Below are 14864 nucleotides of genomic sequence, written 5' to 3'. Positions count from 1 at the left end.
GAATCACGTGCACCCCCCCGGGGCACTTGGGGCAGTGAGCGCAGCCTGGCCCCACAGTGCTCACCAGCCCAGGGAAGGAGACCCAGGCGTCCTCCCCTCTTCCCGCAGACAGGCGATGGAGACAGACAAACGGAGAGAGAGAGAGAGCAAAGCAAGAGGTTTGCAGGGTCCAGGAACCACGACTACTGCACAGCCCTGCCTGAGCAGTGCTGATGCCCGTGGCCTGCTCTGGCACCCCCGACCCAGCAGGGCAGGTGGCCAGTGTGGGCATCATGTAGACCCGACAGTCTGCAGTTCAGCTCAGGGAAGAGGCTGCAGGTAGGCCAGACAGAGGGCTCACCTGCGGGGGGCGGGAGAAGACAGACAGGCCAGTGCCCTGCCTCGCCGTGACGCCCCTCCCGGCCCCCATGACCGAACAAGCCCGAGTCCTTGCAGAGCAGGCGGCCAAGTGAAAAGGCCAATGCAGAACCCCGAGAAGGGACACACAGAGCCAGGGGCGCCCCGGGGCACACGCCAGCCACCGCGGGGAGAGCCGTGCAGCGCCAGGCCACGGGGGGTGGGCCGTGCTGTGCCAGGTGCACTTGGACGCGTCCCAGGGACCACATCTGGGGGGGTGCGGGACGGCCTCACCACCCTGGCAGCCCTACCTCCTCCTCCTCCATGCGCCGCAGGGTCTCACTGATGAACCTGATGTACTGGCTGGTGAGCGTGCTCAACTCACTGTAGCGAGTCCGCAGGTCCACATACTGGGGGCAGAGGGACACCCACAGTCAGCCCTGCCCCTGCCCAGAGCCCACCAGGCCCTGCGTGGCTTTGGCTCTGCCCACCCACCAGCCCCACTGCCCCTCAGCCTCACCTCCTGGATGACGCTCTCGGACCCCGACTGGACCTTGGGCTTCTTGGCTGGTGAGGCCACCGGCTCCAGCTGCGCCTTGTACGTGACCAGCTGAAGCTCATAGTCCTGCAGAGACACACCAATGGCTGCCAGCTCTGCCCGCTCCACCCGGCCCCTGAACCTGCCCACAGGCTTTGCCCAGCACGGCCTTAGCTGAGGGACCCCCAGAGGTCACCCCTCCACTGCACGTCTCCCCCGGGGCCCAAGGCCACAAAGTCTTACCTTGATGGCGTTGATGTACTGCTTCGCGAACCTCTGGCACTCCTCCACCTTCTCCGCGTGGCGTTCAATCTCTTCCAGAAGGGCCTGGGGCGTCAGGGTGGTCAGGGATCATGGGGCACACCCACGCCCACCCCTCCTGCCCGCCCTGCCCGGGCCCACCTTCTCCTGCCGCAGCTGCTCACGCACGGCCTGGCTGTCGGCCAGCGGCACAGCCTGGATCTGCTCCTGCCGCCGCCTGGCGTCCTGCAGCCAGGTGCCCAGCGGGTCTGCGCTCTCCCGGTAGTAACGCAGCTGGCGGCCCAGCTGCTCGAGCTCACGCTGCCGCACGTCGGTCTGGGCCAGCACGGCCTGCCAGCGCTCCAGCAGTTGGGTGACCCGCTCACGCCAGCGCTCCACCTCCACGTCCCGCTCGCCGTGCCGCTGCTGCAGACGCTCGCCCACTTCCTGCGCCCCCCGCAGCTCATCCCGCAGGGCATCAAACACAGGCTGCTGTGCCTCTGCCTGGGCCCGTAGCTTCTGTTGGACCAGAGCAGAGGAGCCGTTTCAGCCTGAGGCCCTGGCTGCCACCCCTGACGCCATCAGGCCCTGGTGGTGGGGCGCGGGCTGGCGGCAGTACCTTCATCGCAGCCTTGGTGGCCTCAAGCTCTGGGAGGGCAGCGGGCACAGCCTGGGCCTCCTTGAGCTGCTCCTCGTGGGCCCTGAGTGCCTCCTCGGCCCCCTGCGTGCTGCGGATCACCAGGCTGATAGTCTTGAGCCTAGGGGAAAGCAGGGCCTCATGAAGACAGGCTGAGTGAGAGGCTGAGGACCAAGGCCAGGTCCTGGAGGGAGGCTCATGGGGGACTGAGCTTGGGGGGGTTCCCATGAAGCTTCTGAAAACAATCTACAAGCCACATGAATGTGTATGCTGAAATGAACAGCGGGGGGAAAAGGTGTCCGTGTCTGGGAGTGAGGGTGGGGAGAAGGGAGGGGTCCTGGGGAGGACTCCATATTCCCTGGAGGCATGGGGGGGACAGGGAAAGGGCCTGAGGGGGAGGGGGAGGGGGAGCTCTCAGCACCCTGGGTCTCTGCTGTGTCACCCACGGCCCACCTGACCCCACCTTCCACCAAGAAGCTCCTCCCCTGAGGTTGTCAGTGCCCCCCAAGCCGGGTTCTGATCCTCGCTGGACACGCCCCCCTCCCCAGCACTCCTCACCCTCTTAGGCTCCCCATGTGCCCGCCCCTTGCCTCTGTACACCTGCCTTCCACATCTTAGTGACCCCCCCAACCTCCCGGTGTCCTGTGGGCGGGGGTGCCAGTCCTCCTCCCATAACTGCTCTCACCCCTCGGACGGTCCTCGGGAAGCCAGCCGCAGGCACGCCAGGACGGAACCCCTCCCGCCACCCCGCGACACCCCGGCCAGATCCGCGCCTGCTATCCCTCAGCGGACCCTCATCACGGCCTCATCACCCAGCCCATCAGCCTGTCCACACCCTCCCGCTCTGCTGAAGACCTGTCGGTCTCCGACCCCGGCTGCTGAACAGCGCACTCACTTCTCCAGGTAAATGGCGGACAGGCTGCGGACCTGCTCCAACTTGCCCAGGGTCAGCTCCAGCTCTGAGCGCAGAGTGGGGGCCGCAGGGGACGGCTCGGGCAGGGCCAGGACCTTCTCGGCCTCGGCAGAGAGCCGGGCGACCCCCTTGCCCAGCCCCTCCACCTCCGCCTGTGCTTTCTGAGGAGACAGAGCAAGGGGCAAGCTGAGCCCAGGAGCCCGACAGGCAGCACCGCTGGGAGCCGGGGGCGGGCACAGTGCAGTGGGGTGGAGGGGCTGGGGCTTGCCTGCTGCTCGGCGATACGCTGGGCGCACTCCCGTGCTGGCTCCTTGTCTAGTGGCAGCCGCAGGCGGTGCACCGTGCGCGTCTCGCAAGCCTCCAGCTGTAGCCGGATGTCTTTGAGCTCTGAGATGCAGCGCTGACAGCGCGACTCCTCCTGCTCACCTGGGGAACACATCCCGCTCGCACGCTGCCCAACCACAGGCGGCCCCCCACGAGCCTCCCACCACCCCAGGCTGCCCACACCTACCCTGCTCCAGGCTCTGCAGCAGCTGCTGGTAGTGGCGGCTGCAGGAGCCATACTCGCGCTCGGCCTGCAGCCGGTCCTCAGGCCCGAAGCCGCCGGCGTCCTGGCTGTCCCGCAGGAAGGCCTGGTAGTGCAGCTCCAGGCTGCGGAGGGCCTGGCGCTGCTCCTCGGGCTTCAGCGTGCGGAACTGGGTGGGCGGGCGGGGGTGAGCGTGGCCGCGGGGAGACCCACATCCCACCTTCCCAGAGCGCTCAGCGGGGCCACCGTACTACAACCAGGGACCAGGGGGTGAGCGTAGATGCAGAGAGGCCCCACACCCCACCCGCCTTCAGCACCCGCCGTACCGTGACCAGGGACCAGGAGCGGATGAGCTGCACATCACGGCTGAGGCTCTGCCATGCCAGAAGGCTCTTCATGTCCGTGTGCAGCTGATGCCACAATGTGACCAAGGCCTGGTGCTGGGCCTCCAGCCTGGCAGGCAGGGCACAGTCAGAGGTGTCCAGTCAGCTGTCCTACCACCCAGCCGGCCGCCCCACCCAGGACCACGCACCTGGCCACAGCCTCCAGGGCCTCCTGGTTCGGCGGGGGCACAAGGAAGCACACGGAGGGCACGGCAGCCTCACTGCCGGAGCTGCTGAGCACCTTCCAGTGGAACGGCTGTGCGGGGCCCAGCATCTGGCACTCATCGCCCTTGTGCACCGTCGCCTGCAGCAGCCAGAGCGGTCACTGTGCGGCCATGCCCAGCCCCCTCCATGGCCCCGCCCACCAGGCCGGGCCCTCACCTCCACCTGCTTGTAGTCGCAAACAGCCAGCAGCGGCACGCGGCCCCGTGTGGGCTGGGTGGGGTTGCGGGGCGTGAGCTGTACAATAGCCTTGGCCCGCTTGGCCAGGCCTGAGAGGTGCCCCCTGTACTCATTCAGCTGGTCCTTCTCATCCTGCGGGAGCGGGGCGGGGGTAGAGGGGGTCCGAGACCCTCTGTGAGGACCCCCGTGCCTGCCCCAGGAAATGCATACACGCCCCCCCGCTGCCCCACAATATCCTGAGACCAGGGGTTCCTTCCCACAGTCCCTGGAATGTGGCAGGGCTGGGCACTCGCCAGGACAGACCCCTGGGCTTCCACTGATGCCCTCCTCCCTGGGCAGGACCGAGTGCCCCTCCCCACCCCCAGCACAGCTGCATCATTCGGGGAGGGTGCCATATCATCCTCTCCCTCTCCCCTCTGCCCTCCCTGGTGCTTGTGGAAGGGTGCACACCTCCTCTTGTTCAGCCCCTCTGAGGGACCAAGGACCACCCTAGGCTATGGGTCAGAGTCCAGTGGAAGCTGCCTGCGCCTGTCCCAATGCAGGACCCCTGGCCAGCAGGGCCCCCAGCCCCCCTCCTCTGTCTCGCCCGGCCTGAGTGCCATGCTCAGCCGCCTCTGTGTCCACCTCAGCCCCACCTGCCCCAGACTGTCTGGCTTGGGATGCCAGTGGGCCTCCTACAGTGGGGGACTAACAGCGCAGCAGCTAACTCAGGCCCCTACTCGCTCCTGCAGCCCCAAGGTCAGCTCTTGTACCAGCTCTGAGCAGCCACCTACCCTCAGGCCAGGCCCCTGCCACTAAGCTCTCATCCACCCACACCCATCCCGCTATGCTGACCTCCCCCCATCCGACCTCCCCTGACCTCTGCTGGTGCCTCCAGTCGCCACCCTCTGCCTCCAGAGGGACCTTCCCCGAGCATCAGCCCGGACAGCAGGCCTGCCACCCCGAGTGCTATCCCCAGCCCTGGACTGCCCTCAGCTGTGGCTGCCCTCCAGCCCCAGCGGCCACACCCCGGGCCTCCGCACCTGCCCCTCACCCGCTGCGCAGCGCTGGGCCGGCCAAGCGGCTCACCTGGGCATCCTGTAGCAGGTCCTCCAGCCGTGTGACGGTGATGGAGCGGTCGCAGGTGTACTTCCTGTGCAGCGTCTCCTGCAGCTTCCGCAGCTGCTCCTCGGCCTCCCGCACGTCTGAGAAGAACTGGGGCAGCAGCAGAGGGTCAGAGCCCCAGCCCCGGCTGCCCCAGTGTAGGCCGAGGGCCCAGGCAATGCCTGGGGACAGCGCTGACTAAGGTCAGTGAGACAGACAGTGCACGGACCCAGTGCACAACTACAGCCCGGTAGAGGGACCCCCTCGAGGCCACTGCAGTGGGCTGGGCCCAGGCCTCACCTGGAAATAGGCGGTGTTCTCCTTCAGGTGAGCCTCGATGCAACAGCACAGCTGCAGCATCCAGCTCCACTGGGTCTGCAGGGCTGCCTGGAAGGACTGCCACACAGCACACGGCCTGTCAGGCCCCGCCCGCCTCCTGGGCCGGGGTGCCCCAGCCCCCCGCCCCAACCAGGAGCCTTCCAGCCCCGCCCCCACCAGCGATGACCAGGTGGGTCCCCAGCCCTGCCCCTCCCCCCAGGGGCGCCTGGAGAGGTCCATGTAGGCCCCTCCCACCTCCACTGTGGGCCGGGCAGGGTGGTCTTCCCGGAGCAGGCGGTCCCCAGTGCTCTGGATCTCTTTGATTTTCTTTTCTTTCAGCTCCAGCTCACGCATCAGGGCCTGACAGGGACAGGGGCCTCAGGGGCAGTGCCAAGACAGCACTGGGAACCCTGGCTCCCACCGAGTGCTCCCGGGGCCTGGGCGGGCCACCCACGGAGGACCCCCACCTCACCAAGGGGTCCTGGCCACCCACCAAGGGGCCCCGCCTCACCGAGTAGGCCTCCTTCTTGGCAGCCATGTTGCTGTTGCGCTCACTCCAGTCGAAGCCCACCTCCTCCTCCTCCTTCTCGCTCAGCCACATGAGCTCCTTGGTGGCGGCCGCCACGAAGCCATGCAAGCTCTCCAGGGATCGGAGGCGGGCCTTGGAGGAGTTCTGCAGGCAGGCGGGCGGGGGCTGTGTCAGCTGCCGCCTCCTCCAGGGACCCTTCCCCACACTCGCTTCCCGCCTGGCCCCCACTCACCAGCAGCTTGGCGTACTGCAGGTCCAGCCGACCCAGGCAGTCCCGGTAGGCACCCCGGGTGGCAGGGGACAGCTGGCCCTGAGGGAGACCAGCAGGGTAAGGCCTGCGGCGGCCAGGACCTGCCCACTCCCTCCGTCCACCACCCTCACACCCGCTGCCTGCTCACCTCGTCCGTGCGGGCCCGCTCAATCTTGGCCCGGAACTCCTCGACGGACTGGTGCAGGCCACGGTGGCTGCCCAGCTGTGCCTCCACACTGGGCAGGTCCACACCCCATTCAGCACTGTCCACCCGGCGCTGGTTCTCCTCCACCCAGGCCAGCAGGTCCTGCAGGTAGCGCAGGGTAGAGTCCTCGAGCTCAGGGTGCCGTGGCGTGCCCCGCAGACGCAGGTTGTACTCGGTGCGGATGGCCACCAGACGCTCGTGCAGGCGGTACACCCTGCAGGCAGGGCAGGGGTCAGGGGGGTCGCAGAACAGGGCTGCCTACCGCAGGCACTGGAGGGGCGCGTCCCACCTGCGGTACATCTGCTCGCCCTGAGGGTGCCGCCCGTCCTTGAGGGCCTGCACATCGTTGAACAGCAACCGGATCATGCCATCGGCCTTGTCCAGGTCCCGCTCCACCTCACCCGCCCGCTGCGGTGCCTTGCCTGCAGCCAGCAGCCGGACATCCTACGAGGCAATCGCCCTCACTCAGAGTCTGGCCACCCTGAGCCCCCGCCTCCAGGCCCAGCCCGTCCTTTCCCTTTCCTCCCCAGCCAGCACTGTACGTGTCACTAAGGCTTCTGGCCAAACCCCCAGGCCCAGTTCTCTGTGGGGACCGGGATCAAGTGCAAAGGCCTCTACTGGGTCCCAGAGCCAAGTGTTTCTCAGCCTTGTCACCCATCACCCACCCCAGGAAAGTCCTCCCTGAGAGTCCCAGCCCAGGGCCCGCAGTCTGGGTCCCCTTCTGCCACATCCAGCCAGCAGGCAGCTCAGGGCGGGCCTGGTGCCCAGGAGCCGGCTCTGCCCAATCTAGCGGTCAGAGATGGCCCCATGCCAGGAGGCAGGAGCAGCAGCTGCAGGGCGTGGCGGGCTTGGGGCTCCTCCCTCCGTCCAGCCCCTCTGCCCAGGCCCAGCCCTCACCGACTGCAGCAGGGCGTCGGCCTGGTTCAGCTGCTCCTCACACAGCCCAGCCTCCATCTGCAGCTTGCTCACGATGCGCTGAAGACGCTCCAGTCTGCGGTCGAGAGCAAACACGGCCCCCCCTCCGTGAGTGTCGACCGCCCGCCAGGCTTCCCGCCTAGGAGCACAGCTCCCTCCTGCTCTGGGCCTCCCTGCCGGCCTGCGGCCCACAGCTGAGCTGGCCTCAGTGTGGGTTTCCCAGCCCGGGGGTGGGGGTTTCCTCCCCAGGCAGTGACTCACCCTCGGGTGGCTTCTAGCCGCCGCCCCGCCCCCCCGCCCGCCCCGCCCCCACCCACCTCTCAAACTCGCTTCGGAGCTGCTTCTCCCGCTCCAGGATGGCCACGTGCAGCTTGCCCCACTCCTTCTCCACGTCCAGTGGGTGGTAGCCAGGGGGCACCTTGAGCTGGCCTGCTTGCACTGCTCCCTGTGGGCAGGGCCAAGCTCAGGCCAAGGCCAGCAAGCATGGGGGTGCCAAGCCACCTAGGCCCTGGGCCCGCCCGCCCTAAGCAGCTCTGGCCCCAGCTTAGTGAGGAGGCAGGCCAAGCCTGCTGGATGGGCCCCCAGGCCCCAGGCTCCTGGGCGGCTTCCCTCATCTCCAGGTCCCCCTCACCTCCAAAGACTGGTAGATGCCCTTCGACCGGTTCTTGTCCGCCTCCTTGGCCGGAAGCTCCGTCTCCTTAAACTTCAAGAACTGGCACCACAGGATCTGGGGACGAGGGGGGTTCAGTAGCCAAACCTGGGTGCCCACAGTGGACACAGGACCCCGAGGAGCAGGGAAACCCACCTCAATCTCCTCAAAGCTGGAGGGGAAGCGGCGTTCCTCGAAGGCGGCCGTGTGTGCCCGGATCCACTGCAGCAGCAGCAGCACTAACTCCCGGTACTCCTGCCAGCGCAGCTGCAGCTCCTGGTGGGAGGGGGACAGGCATGAGGGGCTGCCAGGGCCACTCATCCCCCGCCCCCCCGGCCCTGCTGGCTGGAACTCACGTTAGCCTTCACCCCATCCTGCACGTCCGGCACACGGGGCATAGCGTCGTACAGGGACGAGACGTAGGTGATGATGGACTTCTCGTCGGGCTGAGGGACATCCACGTCTGCGAGGGAGGGGGGTCAGAGGGGCGCCGGTGGTGGGGAGCAGGGAGGGAGGGGGGGCAGTGGCACATACCCTCGGGGTCCAGGAGACGTGTAACCCCCAGGTCCCGCTCTGCTACAGAGAAAGCCTGGTCCAGGTTCTCCAGGTTGGTCTGACGATACACCTTGTTCATGTCGATGAGCATGGGCCTGGGGGCAAAGGGGCAGGTGGGGCAGGCAGGCAGGGACATGGGAGCAGTGAGACCCTCTGGGAAGGTCAGCATGCAGAGACCCTCTGTAGATCCCTGGGACACAGAGCCCCCAGCCCACACTCACCCTGAGAAGCAACCCCCACACGGCACTGAGTCCCTCCCACACAGGTGGCCCGTGTGCAGGCCCTGCCCCCAGGATCTCCTGGGGCCTGCCTGGTGCTGGGGCCCAGGGTGGGGCTCCCTGCAGTTACCCTGTCCACCAGGCCCTGGGGTCCTGGGTGGAGGCTGAGGTTCCCCCAAGAACTGACCCCATTCAGGCCTCTTCTGTGGCATCAGTGTGGGGCCAGTGCTCATGGCTGTGAAAACCAGCAGCCCTGAGGTCCTCTGGCCTCGAAGAAACTGGGAAGGGCCGGGAGGTGGCGGGAAGGGTGTGGGCCAGGCTGGGCCACCTGGGGAAGCAGCTGGCAGCAGAGCCCATCTCCCCAGGCAGCGGCTCCCCGTGCACAGCACACGCCTTCTCGCCGTCCCCTTCGCCCCAGCATGTCTGCAGTCGCCCGGCCGAGGGACTCTGGCACCCCCGCCCGCCGCACACACTGCCCCGCCCCGTCCCGCCCCGCCCCGCCTGGCGGCCTACTTGTGCCGATGGATGATGGCATTGAAGAGGCGGCCGTCGCGCCAGCTGGAGGTGAAGTTGTCGCAGCGCAGGCCCTGGTAGCCCTCCACCATGCGCTGGGACCACAGCAGCAGCTTCTCCTTGGCCGTCATGTCCTCCGACTGCCCGCTCACCTGGATGTCTGAGATCTGCCCGCACAGTGGGCAGGAGGTGGGGCTCAGGCACAGCCCCGTCAGCATACATGAGCCACCGGCCAGCAGAGGCCAAGTGTGTCCTGCCCACGTCAAGGAGCCACTGGGACCCACCACCCCTCAGCATCATAAGCCCATGCCACCCCAGGCAGCAGCTGCCACAATGTGGGTGCCCTGTGCTCCCTCAGCCCAGCTACACCTTGCACCCCACAAGGCAGGATCAGAGTTGGTGGAGGGCGCATGCAAGGGGCTCGCCCAGAAGCCCCAGGCCTAGAGAAGGCTGTCATGAGGTGTGTGTGTGTGTGGCGGGGTGGGAGTGGTCAGGGCCTCTCTGGCTGCAGGCCAGGGTTGGGTCCTGGGACTGGGCAGGTATGGCTGCAGCCTGGGCCTGGCGCTGCACTCAATCCAGTCCTTTGGGCCCAAGTCTGCCAGCTTGTCTGTTCCCAGTTATCTGACTGTTGGTCTGCCCGCCTGTATGACTCAGCTGCCGTGCCAGCCAGGCTCTGCCTGCCCAGCTTTCAGATTTGCGGCTTCCTGTGCGGCTGGGCAGGCAGTGGGTGAGTCAGCCCGAGCAACGGGTGCCTCTCCAGAACCTTCCCCGTGGCGGGAGGCCACACAGCAGAGAACGCGTGCTTCTGTAGGGAGAGCCAGGGCCAGAGGGCGAGGGACAGGCAGGCCTTGGAGAGGCCCGGGCCTCCAGGCCGTGGAGGTAGCGCAGGGCTGCAGCGCAGGCTGACAGAAGGCCCCAAGGGCCAGCCCCACCCTGCAGACTCTGCAGGCGGCAGAGGGCAGGTGGGTGGCCGCACTACCTGGAAGTGCAGTATGATAGTCCAGATCAGGCCGAGGGTCAGCTTGGGGTTGCCGTCGGCAATGTCATCGTTCCGGATGTTCACCAACTTCACCTGTGAGCAAGCGGGCCTCGGTCACACCCACGAGCCAGCCGGAGAAGGGGCCGGGGCCTGCGGCCAGGCGGGTGCCTCACCTGGCGGTGACGGAGGTAGTCCAGGGCGATCTGCACGTTCTGCAGCTTGTGGAAGCGCATCCTCCCCTTCTCCCGCGGCTGCAAGGGGAGCACGCCGGTCGGCCAGTCAGCACCCCTGAGCCCCCGCGGCATCCACGACCCCCACCCCGGGTCACCCACCACAGCTGGGAGGTAGGGTACGCCGGTCAGCACCCCTGAGCCCCCGAGGCATCCATGACCCTTATCCCGGGTCACCCACCCCAACTGGGAGGGGGGACACTGGCCCAGCAAGGGTTTGGGAAGTCCAAGGCCAGGCTGCGGGAAGGAAGGAGGGGGCGGGGAGGACACAATAGCCAGGAAGCCACCGGCAGAGGGTAGTGGTTTGGGGGAGGGGTCCTTCTGCCCAGCGGTGGCAGCCCCTATGGGTCTCCGGCCCCGGACAGTGTGGCAGGTGGGCTGCTGCACAGCTCGAAGCAGGGCCATCTGCCCACCCCAGCACCATCGGCCAGGTGAGCCGGGCTCCTGGAGCCCACGTGCTGCCGTGGCCAGCGGGCACATCCACTCACCAGGCGCGAGCTCCTGATTACGTCCCGCTCTCTTGGCTGCCCGGCCAGAGCAGGGCAAAGGGTAAAGGGCAGAGGTCAAAGTTCAGAGTCCAAGCAGCAGAGAAACCAAAGCAGAGCAGAGCATGAGGTTACAGTGTCAAGGCTTGAGCATGGTGGGCAGCGGGGCCGTGTGCCCAGGCACAGGGGTCAGGCGGCTCCCAGGCCAGGATGGACACTGACCAGGAGGCACGGGGGGGCTGAGGCCAGGCCGGACACAGAGTTGGGGGGGGTCACCAGTGAGACCCCAGGAGGGAAGGCAGGCAGGGTCGTAGAGGGGCGGGCAGACACACGTACCAGGCTGTCCCCGGAGAGCACCTCCAAAAGGGAGATGAGGTTGTGGCCATCACGGAGGTCTTCATATAGGTCACTGATGTGCCTCTGAGCCTGCACGGACAGAGCGTGGGGCTGGTCCAGAAGGCTCAAAGCAGGGGCCCACAGGAGACGCCCACCCCCAAGGAGGCACCTACCTCTGCCCTCCAGTGCTAGAGAGACCAGGAGAGACCAGGAGGAGGAGGAAGAGGAGGAAAGAGACAGGAGATGAGTGAGCCAGGGGAGGAAGCAGACAGAAAGGACAGGTTCAGAGGTGGGAGGTGGGCCCCCAGGGGAGAAAGGGGGGCCCGCGCGCGTGGACGCAGAGGGGGCTCCAGCCCTTGTTTGGGCTGGACGGCCAGGGCATCCTCCTCCACCCCCGCGACCCTGCACACACACACACACACGCAGGCACTCCTGCACACACGCTCACAACCGTGTGTGCACACACCACCAACCTTGATTAGGTGCTTGTTGACCCACTTGGTGAAGGTTTTCTTCTGCACACGGTCCCGCTCATCTGGGAGAGACAAGGCCAGGTTACCTGGGCCTGGGAGAAGCCCCGCAAGCCCCCAGGAGGAGACCGCCATGCAGACACAGTGGCTGGTGCCACTGAAGAGGGCCTCAGACTCACACTGCCCCCCACCCAACAAGGCCCCAGACAGTCCTGGACAGAAGCTGGGGGCCAGGCCCGCGGGTGCCCACTGCTAGGTCTCCCAAGATGGGAGGGTCTGGAGCTGGCAGCCACTCCTGGAGGCACAGCACACAAGTCCTGGCCTGCCGCACCCCCACACAGGCCGCCTCCGGGGGCCCAAGCAGGCCTGGACCCAGACTAGGCAGGGCTGGGTGAGGGGAAGCTCTGTCCCCCCACAGGATGGCGGGCCTTTCCCGGGGCATGGAGAGCCCTCCACCCCCACCACCCAAGGCCCAGACACCCCCACCAGCCTCTCTGTGTTGGGCATGGTTGGCTGGCCCCGCAGCAATTCTGCACCTGGGCCAATGCTGGTCTCAGAGTCTGTCCCCTAAATTCAGAGCCACAGTCTGGGCCCCACCCCACCCAATGCCAGGCTTCCTGAGGCAGGAACTGGGCCCTTCCTGTCCTGCGCCTGCCCCGCCTGGCGGTGTGGAGTCCCGCTACCTTTCTTGCCCTCTGAGGCCCTGAGCACAGCCAGGTAGAGGTTGTCCTCCGAGCTGGTCCTCTTGTGACCCAGGCCCTCGGGCTCGGGCACCCGTAGCCGCTGCTGAGACATGGTGCCACCCTGCCCCTTCGGCGCTCTGGCCCACCCCAGGTGCTGCGCTCACGGCCGCGGGGCACACCACGGCAGAGGTGCTCAGCACAGGCACGGCACGCTCGCTCGGTGGGCTCTGGTCGCTCAGCTCCGCTGGAGCCCAGTGCGGGCCACTCCCTGCCCGCGGAACTCCCTAGCCGCTGTCCCCGCCCCCGAAGCCCCACCCCAGCCTGCACACCCCCAGAGAAGGAGTGTCCCAGCGGGAAGCAGGAAGGCAGCCCCTCCCCCAACAGCCACACCTACAGCCGGGCAGAAACAGGAAACCCAGGGGTTTCCTCACCCACCCTGCCCGCAGCAGCCCCTGAAGGAACCCGGGTGCCAGGGGACCTGCATGTCACGGCATACAGACAAGTGTCAGGTCACAGGGAACCGCACACCGTGCCCAGGGCCACTCCAAAGGGGGCCCCCTCAGGGAGGGGTGCCTGAGTGCCACTGGGCCAGGGAGCCCAAGGTCACGCATCTTGGGGGGGACACCAGCTCAGACTTGACCCAGGGCCGCCCCATGCCTGCCCAAACTGCCAGGCGGACGGGTTCTAAGGAGGGACCCCCAAGGGGAGTGACACCTGGCTTGGGGGGGCCGGCTGCCTTCCCTGGAAGCCCTCCTAAATCACCCCTCAGAGACCTACATGCCCTACACCCTACACCCTGCTAGGATCCCATCTATACCCCGGCTCCAGGGCCACCAGGCTCCAGTGAGGGCTGGGCCCCTTTCAAGCGGCCCACCAAGCCTGTCCTGGAGCAGTGCCCCCATCCGAAGGCAGTGCTCCTCGGGGCAGGAGGGGGCGCATAGCTGAGCGCTGACTCACCAGGCAGGACCGCCCAGCCCTGAGCTGCGGAACTCTGCCTCGAGTGGGGGGGGGGGACCCAGGTCAGAGGGGAGCACCCTAAGGGGGCCCAGCCAGTGAGTCAGGGGAGGGGTGATTCATGGGCAAGGAAGCCGCACCTAGGGCATTGGGGGCAGCCTGGGTGGGGGGCTGTTTGCAGGCGGGCGGAGCACACAGATATCAGCCACTCAGGTTGTAAAGGTGGTGGGACAAAGGGCTCAGGGGTGCGGCCCGGCTCCCTCTCGTCTCGCACACTGCGGCCCTGGCCGCGCAGGGACTGCCCAGCTGCCCAGCCGCTGCAGGAAAGAATGCACCGCCCTGACCACAGAATTTTCCAGTCGGAGACTTGGCTTGATGCGATCCAGCTGGGAGCCCCACCCCCATGGTGCCTCGGGCCTCGTTTCCAGGAAAGGCTCACCCCACCCAGCCGCTGCCCTTCTGTGGCCACAGGGTGGGGGGGTCGCTCACACCCTAGTGGGTAGGGGGCCCCAGACCAGGTGGAGCTGACTATCCTCATCCCTACCTCAGGGTCCCTGCCGCAGGTCACCTCGCCCCCACTCTGGACAAACCCCCCCCTTCTACGCAAGGCCCGGAGAGGCCCCCCACACAAGCCCTTCACCTCCCAGAGGTGCTCCAGGATCCCACATCAGACCCACACTGGCCAGCACCCCAGTGTAGGGTCACCAAGGATGGCTCACACCCACTGCCAGGCAAGCGGGGGGAGTCCCCCGCCCCAGCCCCTCTCCAGCGTCTCCTCTGCCACTCAGAGGCTCCAAGGATATTGGATTGCTGTCCAGGACAGGGTTCCACCTCCACCTCCCAAGCCCGGCTCCCTCTCCCCAGCACACCCTGCTGCCTCCAGACTCCCCACTCCCTGCCCCCCCCCCCAGGATCTCAGAGTGTCCTCTCAGGCACTCCCTGCGGCCCTGCAGGCCAGTCCCTCACCCCTGGCTGTAGGACGCGCCCTTCCCCATCCATCCTATCCGGCATCCTATTCAGGCCCTCGTCGAGAGACCACCCACCCTTCCCCGGCAGGCCCAACCCCGCGGCCCGCGCCCATAGGCCAGGTTGCTGCACGTCTCGGCTGGCCCTCCCCAGCACTGCTGCTCCTGCCCTGTCCACGAGGCCAGTGTCCCGCAGAGTTGCTCGTGGCCCTCTGAAGGGTACCTTTGCCCCCTTTCACAGATTTGGAAACTAAGGCAAGAATCTACGGCTAGTGGGGCCGCTCCCAGGATAAGAAGCCTGCAGACACGAAGGGAGCAGAAGCCGAGAGCACAGGGCGGCGCAGAGACGGCAACTCCGCCCCGGCCCCTCCCACCCTACACCTCCCGAGGGCAGACTGCCGACAGCCTGGAGCCCGGAACCCGCAACCCCGGCCTGCCGGCCCGCCCCACTCCCCACCCCCTTCTCCGGAGGGATCTCAGGGGCAGAGGGGACTCCACCCCGCCTTCCTCCCCAGGTGTTTCCGCACCGAGCCTGGGGGCGGGGCTGCGCCT

General features: G+C 67.2%; 1 protein-coding gene across 17 annotated transcripts in view; it reads right to left on the bottom strand.

Annotated features, from left to right (window-relative positions):
- PLEC (plectin) overlaps positions 1 to 14864 on the bottom strand; it is a 54132-nt gene that overhangs the window by 10933 nt on the left and 28335 nt on the right. For 7 of the 17 annotated variants that reach the window (XM_069599521.1, XM_069599536.1, XM_069599535.1 and 4 more), the window contains 30 exons: positions 11714 to 11775; positions 11414 to 11428; positions 11241 to 11330; positions 10363 to 10440; positions 10190 to 10282; positions 9211 to 9377; positions 8459 to 8574; positions 8281 to 8387; positions 8081 to 8200; positions 7907 to 8002; positions 7593 to 7720; positions 7258 to 7351; positions 6650 to 6804; positions 6304 to 6574; positions 6138 to 6215; positions 5888 to 6049; positions 5632 to 5736; positions 5359 to 5454; positions 5044 to 5169; positions 3955 to 4107; positions 3723 to 3877; positions 3517 to 3643; positions 3176 to 3359; positions 2933 to 3090; positions 2647 to 2825; positions 1734 to 1872; positions 1277 to 1633; positions 1118 to 1201; positions 857 to 961; positions 648 to 746 (listed from right to left, as the gene is read on the bottom strand). In XM_069599521.1, coding sequence (XP_069455622.1) covers positions 648 to 746; positions 857 to 961; positions 1118 to 1201; positions 1277 to 1633; positions 1734 to 1872; positions 2647 to 2825; positions 2933 to 3090; positions 3176 to 3359; positions 3517 to 3643; positions 3723 to 3877; positions 3955 to 4107; positions 5044 to 5169; positions 5359 to 5454; positions 5632 to 5736; positions 5888 to 6049; positions 6138 to 6215; positions 6304 to 6574; positions 6650 to 6804; positions 7258 to 7351; positions 7593 to 7720; positions 7907 to 8002; positions 8081 to 8200; positions 8281 to 8387; positions 8459 to 8574; positions 9211 to 9377; positions 10190 to 10282; positions 10363 to 10440; positions 11241 to 11330; positions 11414 to 11428; positions 11714 to 11775 — 3899 coding nt within the window. Of the gene's footprint in view, positions 1 to 647; positions 747 to 856; positions 962 to 1117; positions 1202 to 1276; positions 1634 to 1733; positions 1873 to 2646; positions 2826 to 2932; positions 3091 to 3175; positions 3360 to 3516; positions 3644 to 3722; positions 3878 to 3954; positions 4108 to 5043; positions 5170 to 5358; positions 5455 to 5631; positions 5737 to 5887; positions 6050 to 6137; positions 6216 to 6303; positions 6575 to 6649; positions 6805 to 7257; positions 7352 to 7592; positions 7721 to 7906; positions 8003 to 8080; positions 8201 to 8280; positions 8388 to 8458; positions 8575 to 9210; positions 9378 to 10189; positions 10283 to 10362; positions 10441 to 11240; positions 11331 to 11413; positions 11429 to 11713; positions 11776 to 12393; positions 13215 to 14535; positions 14685 to 14864 lie in introns of those variants that run through there. The other 10 variants (XM_069599522.1, XM_069599526.1, XM_069599530.1 and 7 more) reach the window with 4 other exon arrangements.

Source organism: Ovis canadensis, chromosome 9, assembly GCF_042477335.2.
Source record: "Ovis canadensis isolate MfBH-ARS-UI-01 breed Bighorn chromosome 9, ARS-UI_OviCan_v2, whole genome shotgun sequence".
Lineage (NCBI taxonomy): Eukaryota > Metazoa > Chordata > Mammalia > Artiodactyla > Bovidae > Ovis > Ovis canadensis.
The sequence above is the reverse complement of the archived record's forward strand: the minus strand, read 5'-3'. Positions and strand labels throughout refer to the sequence as shown.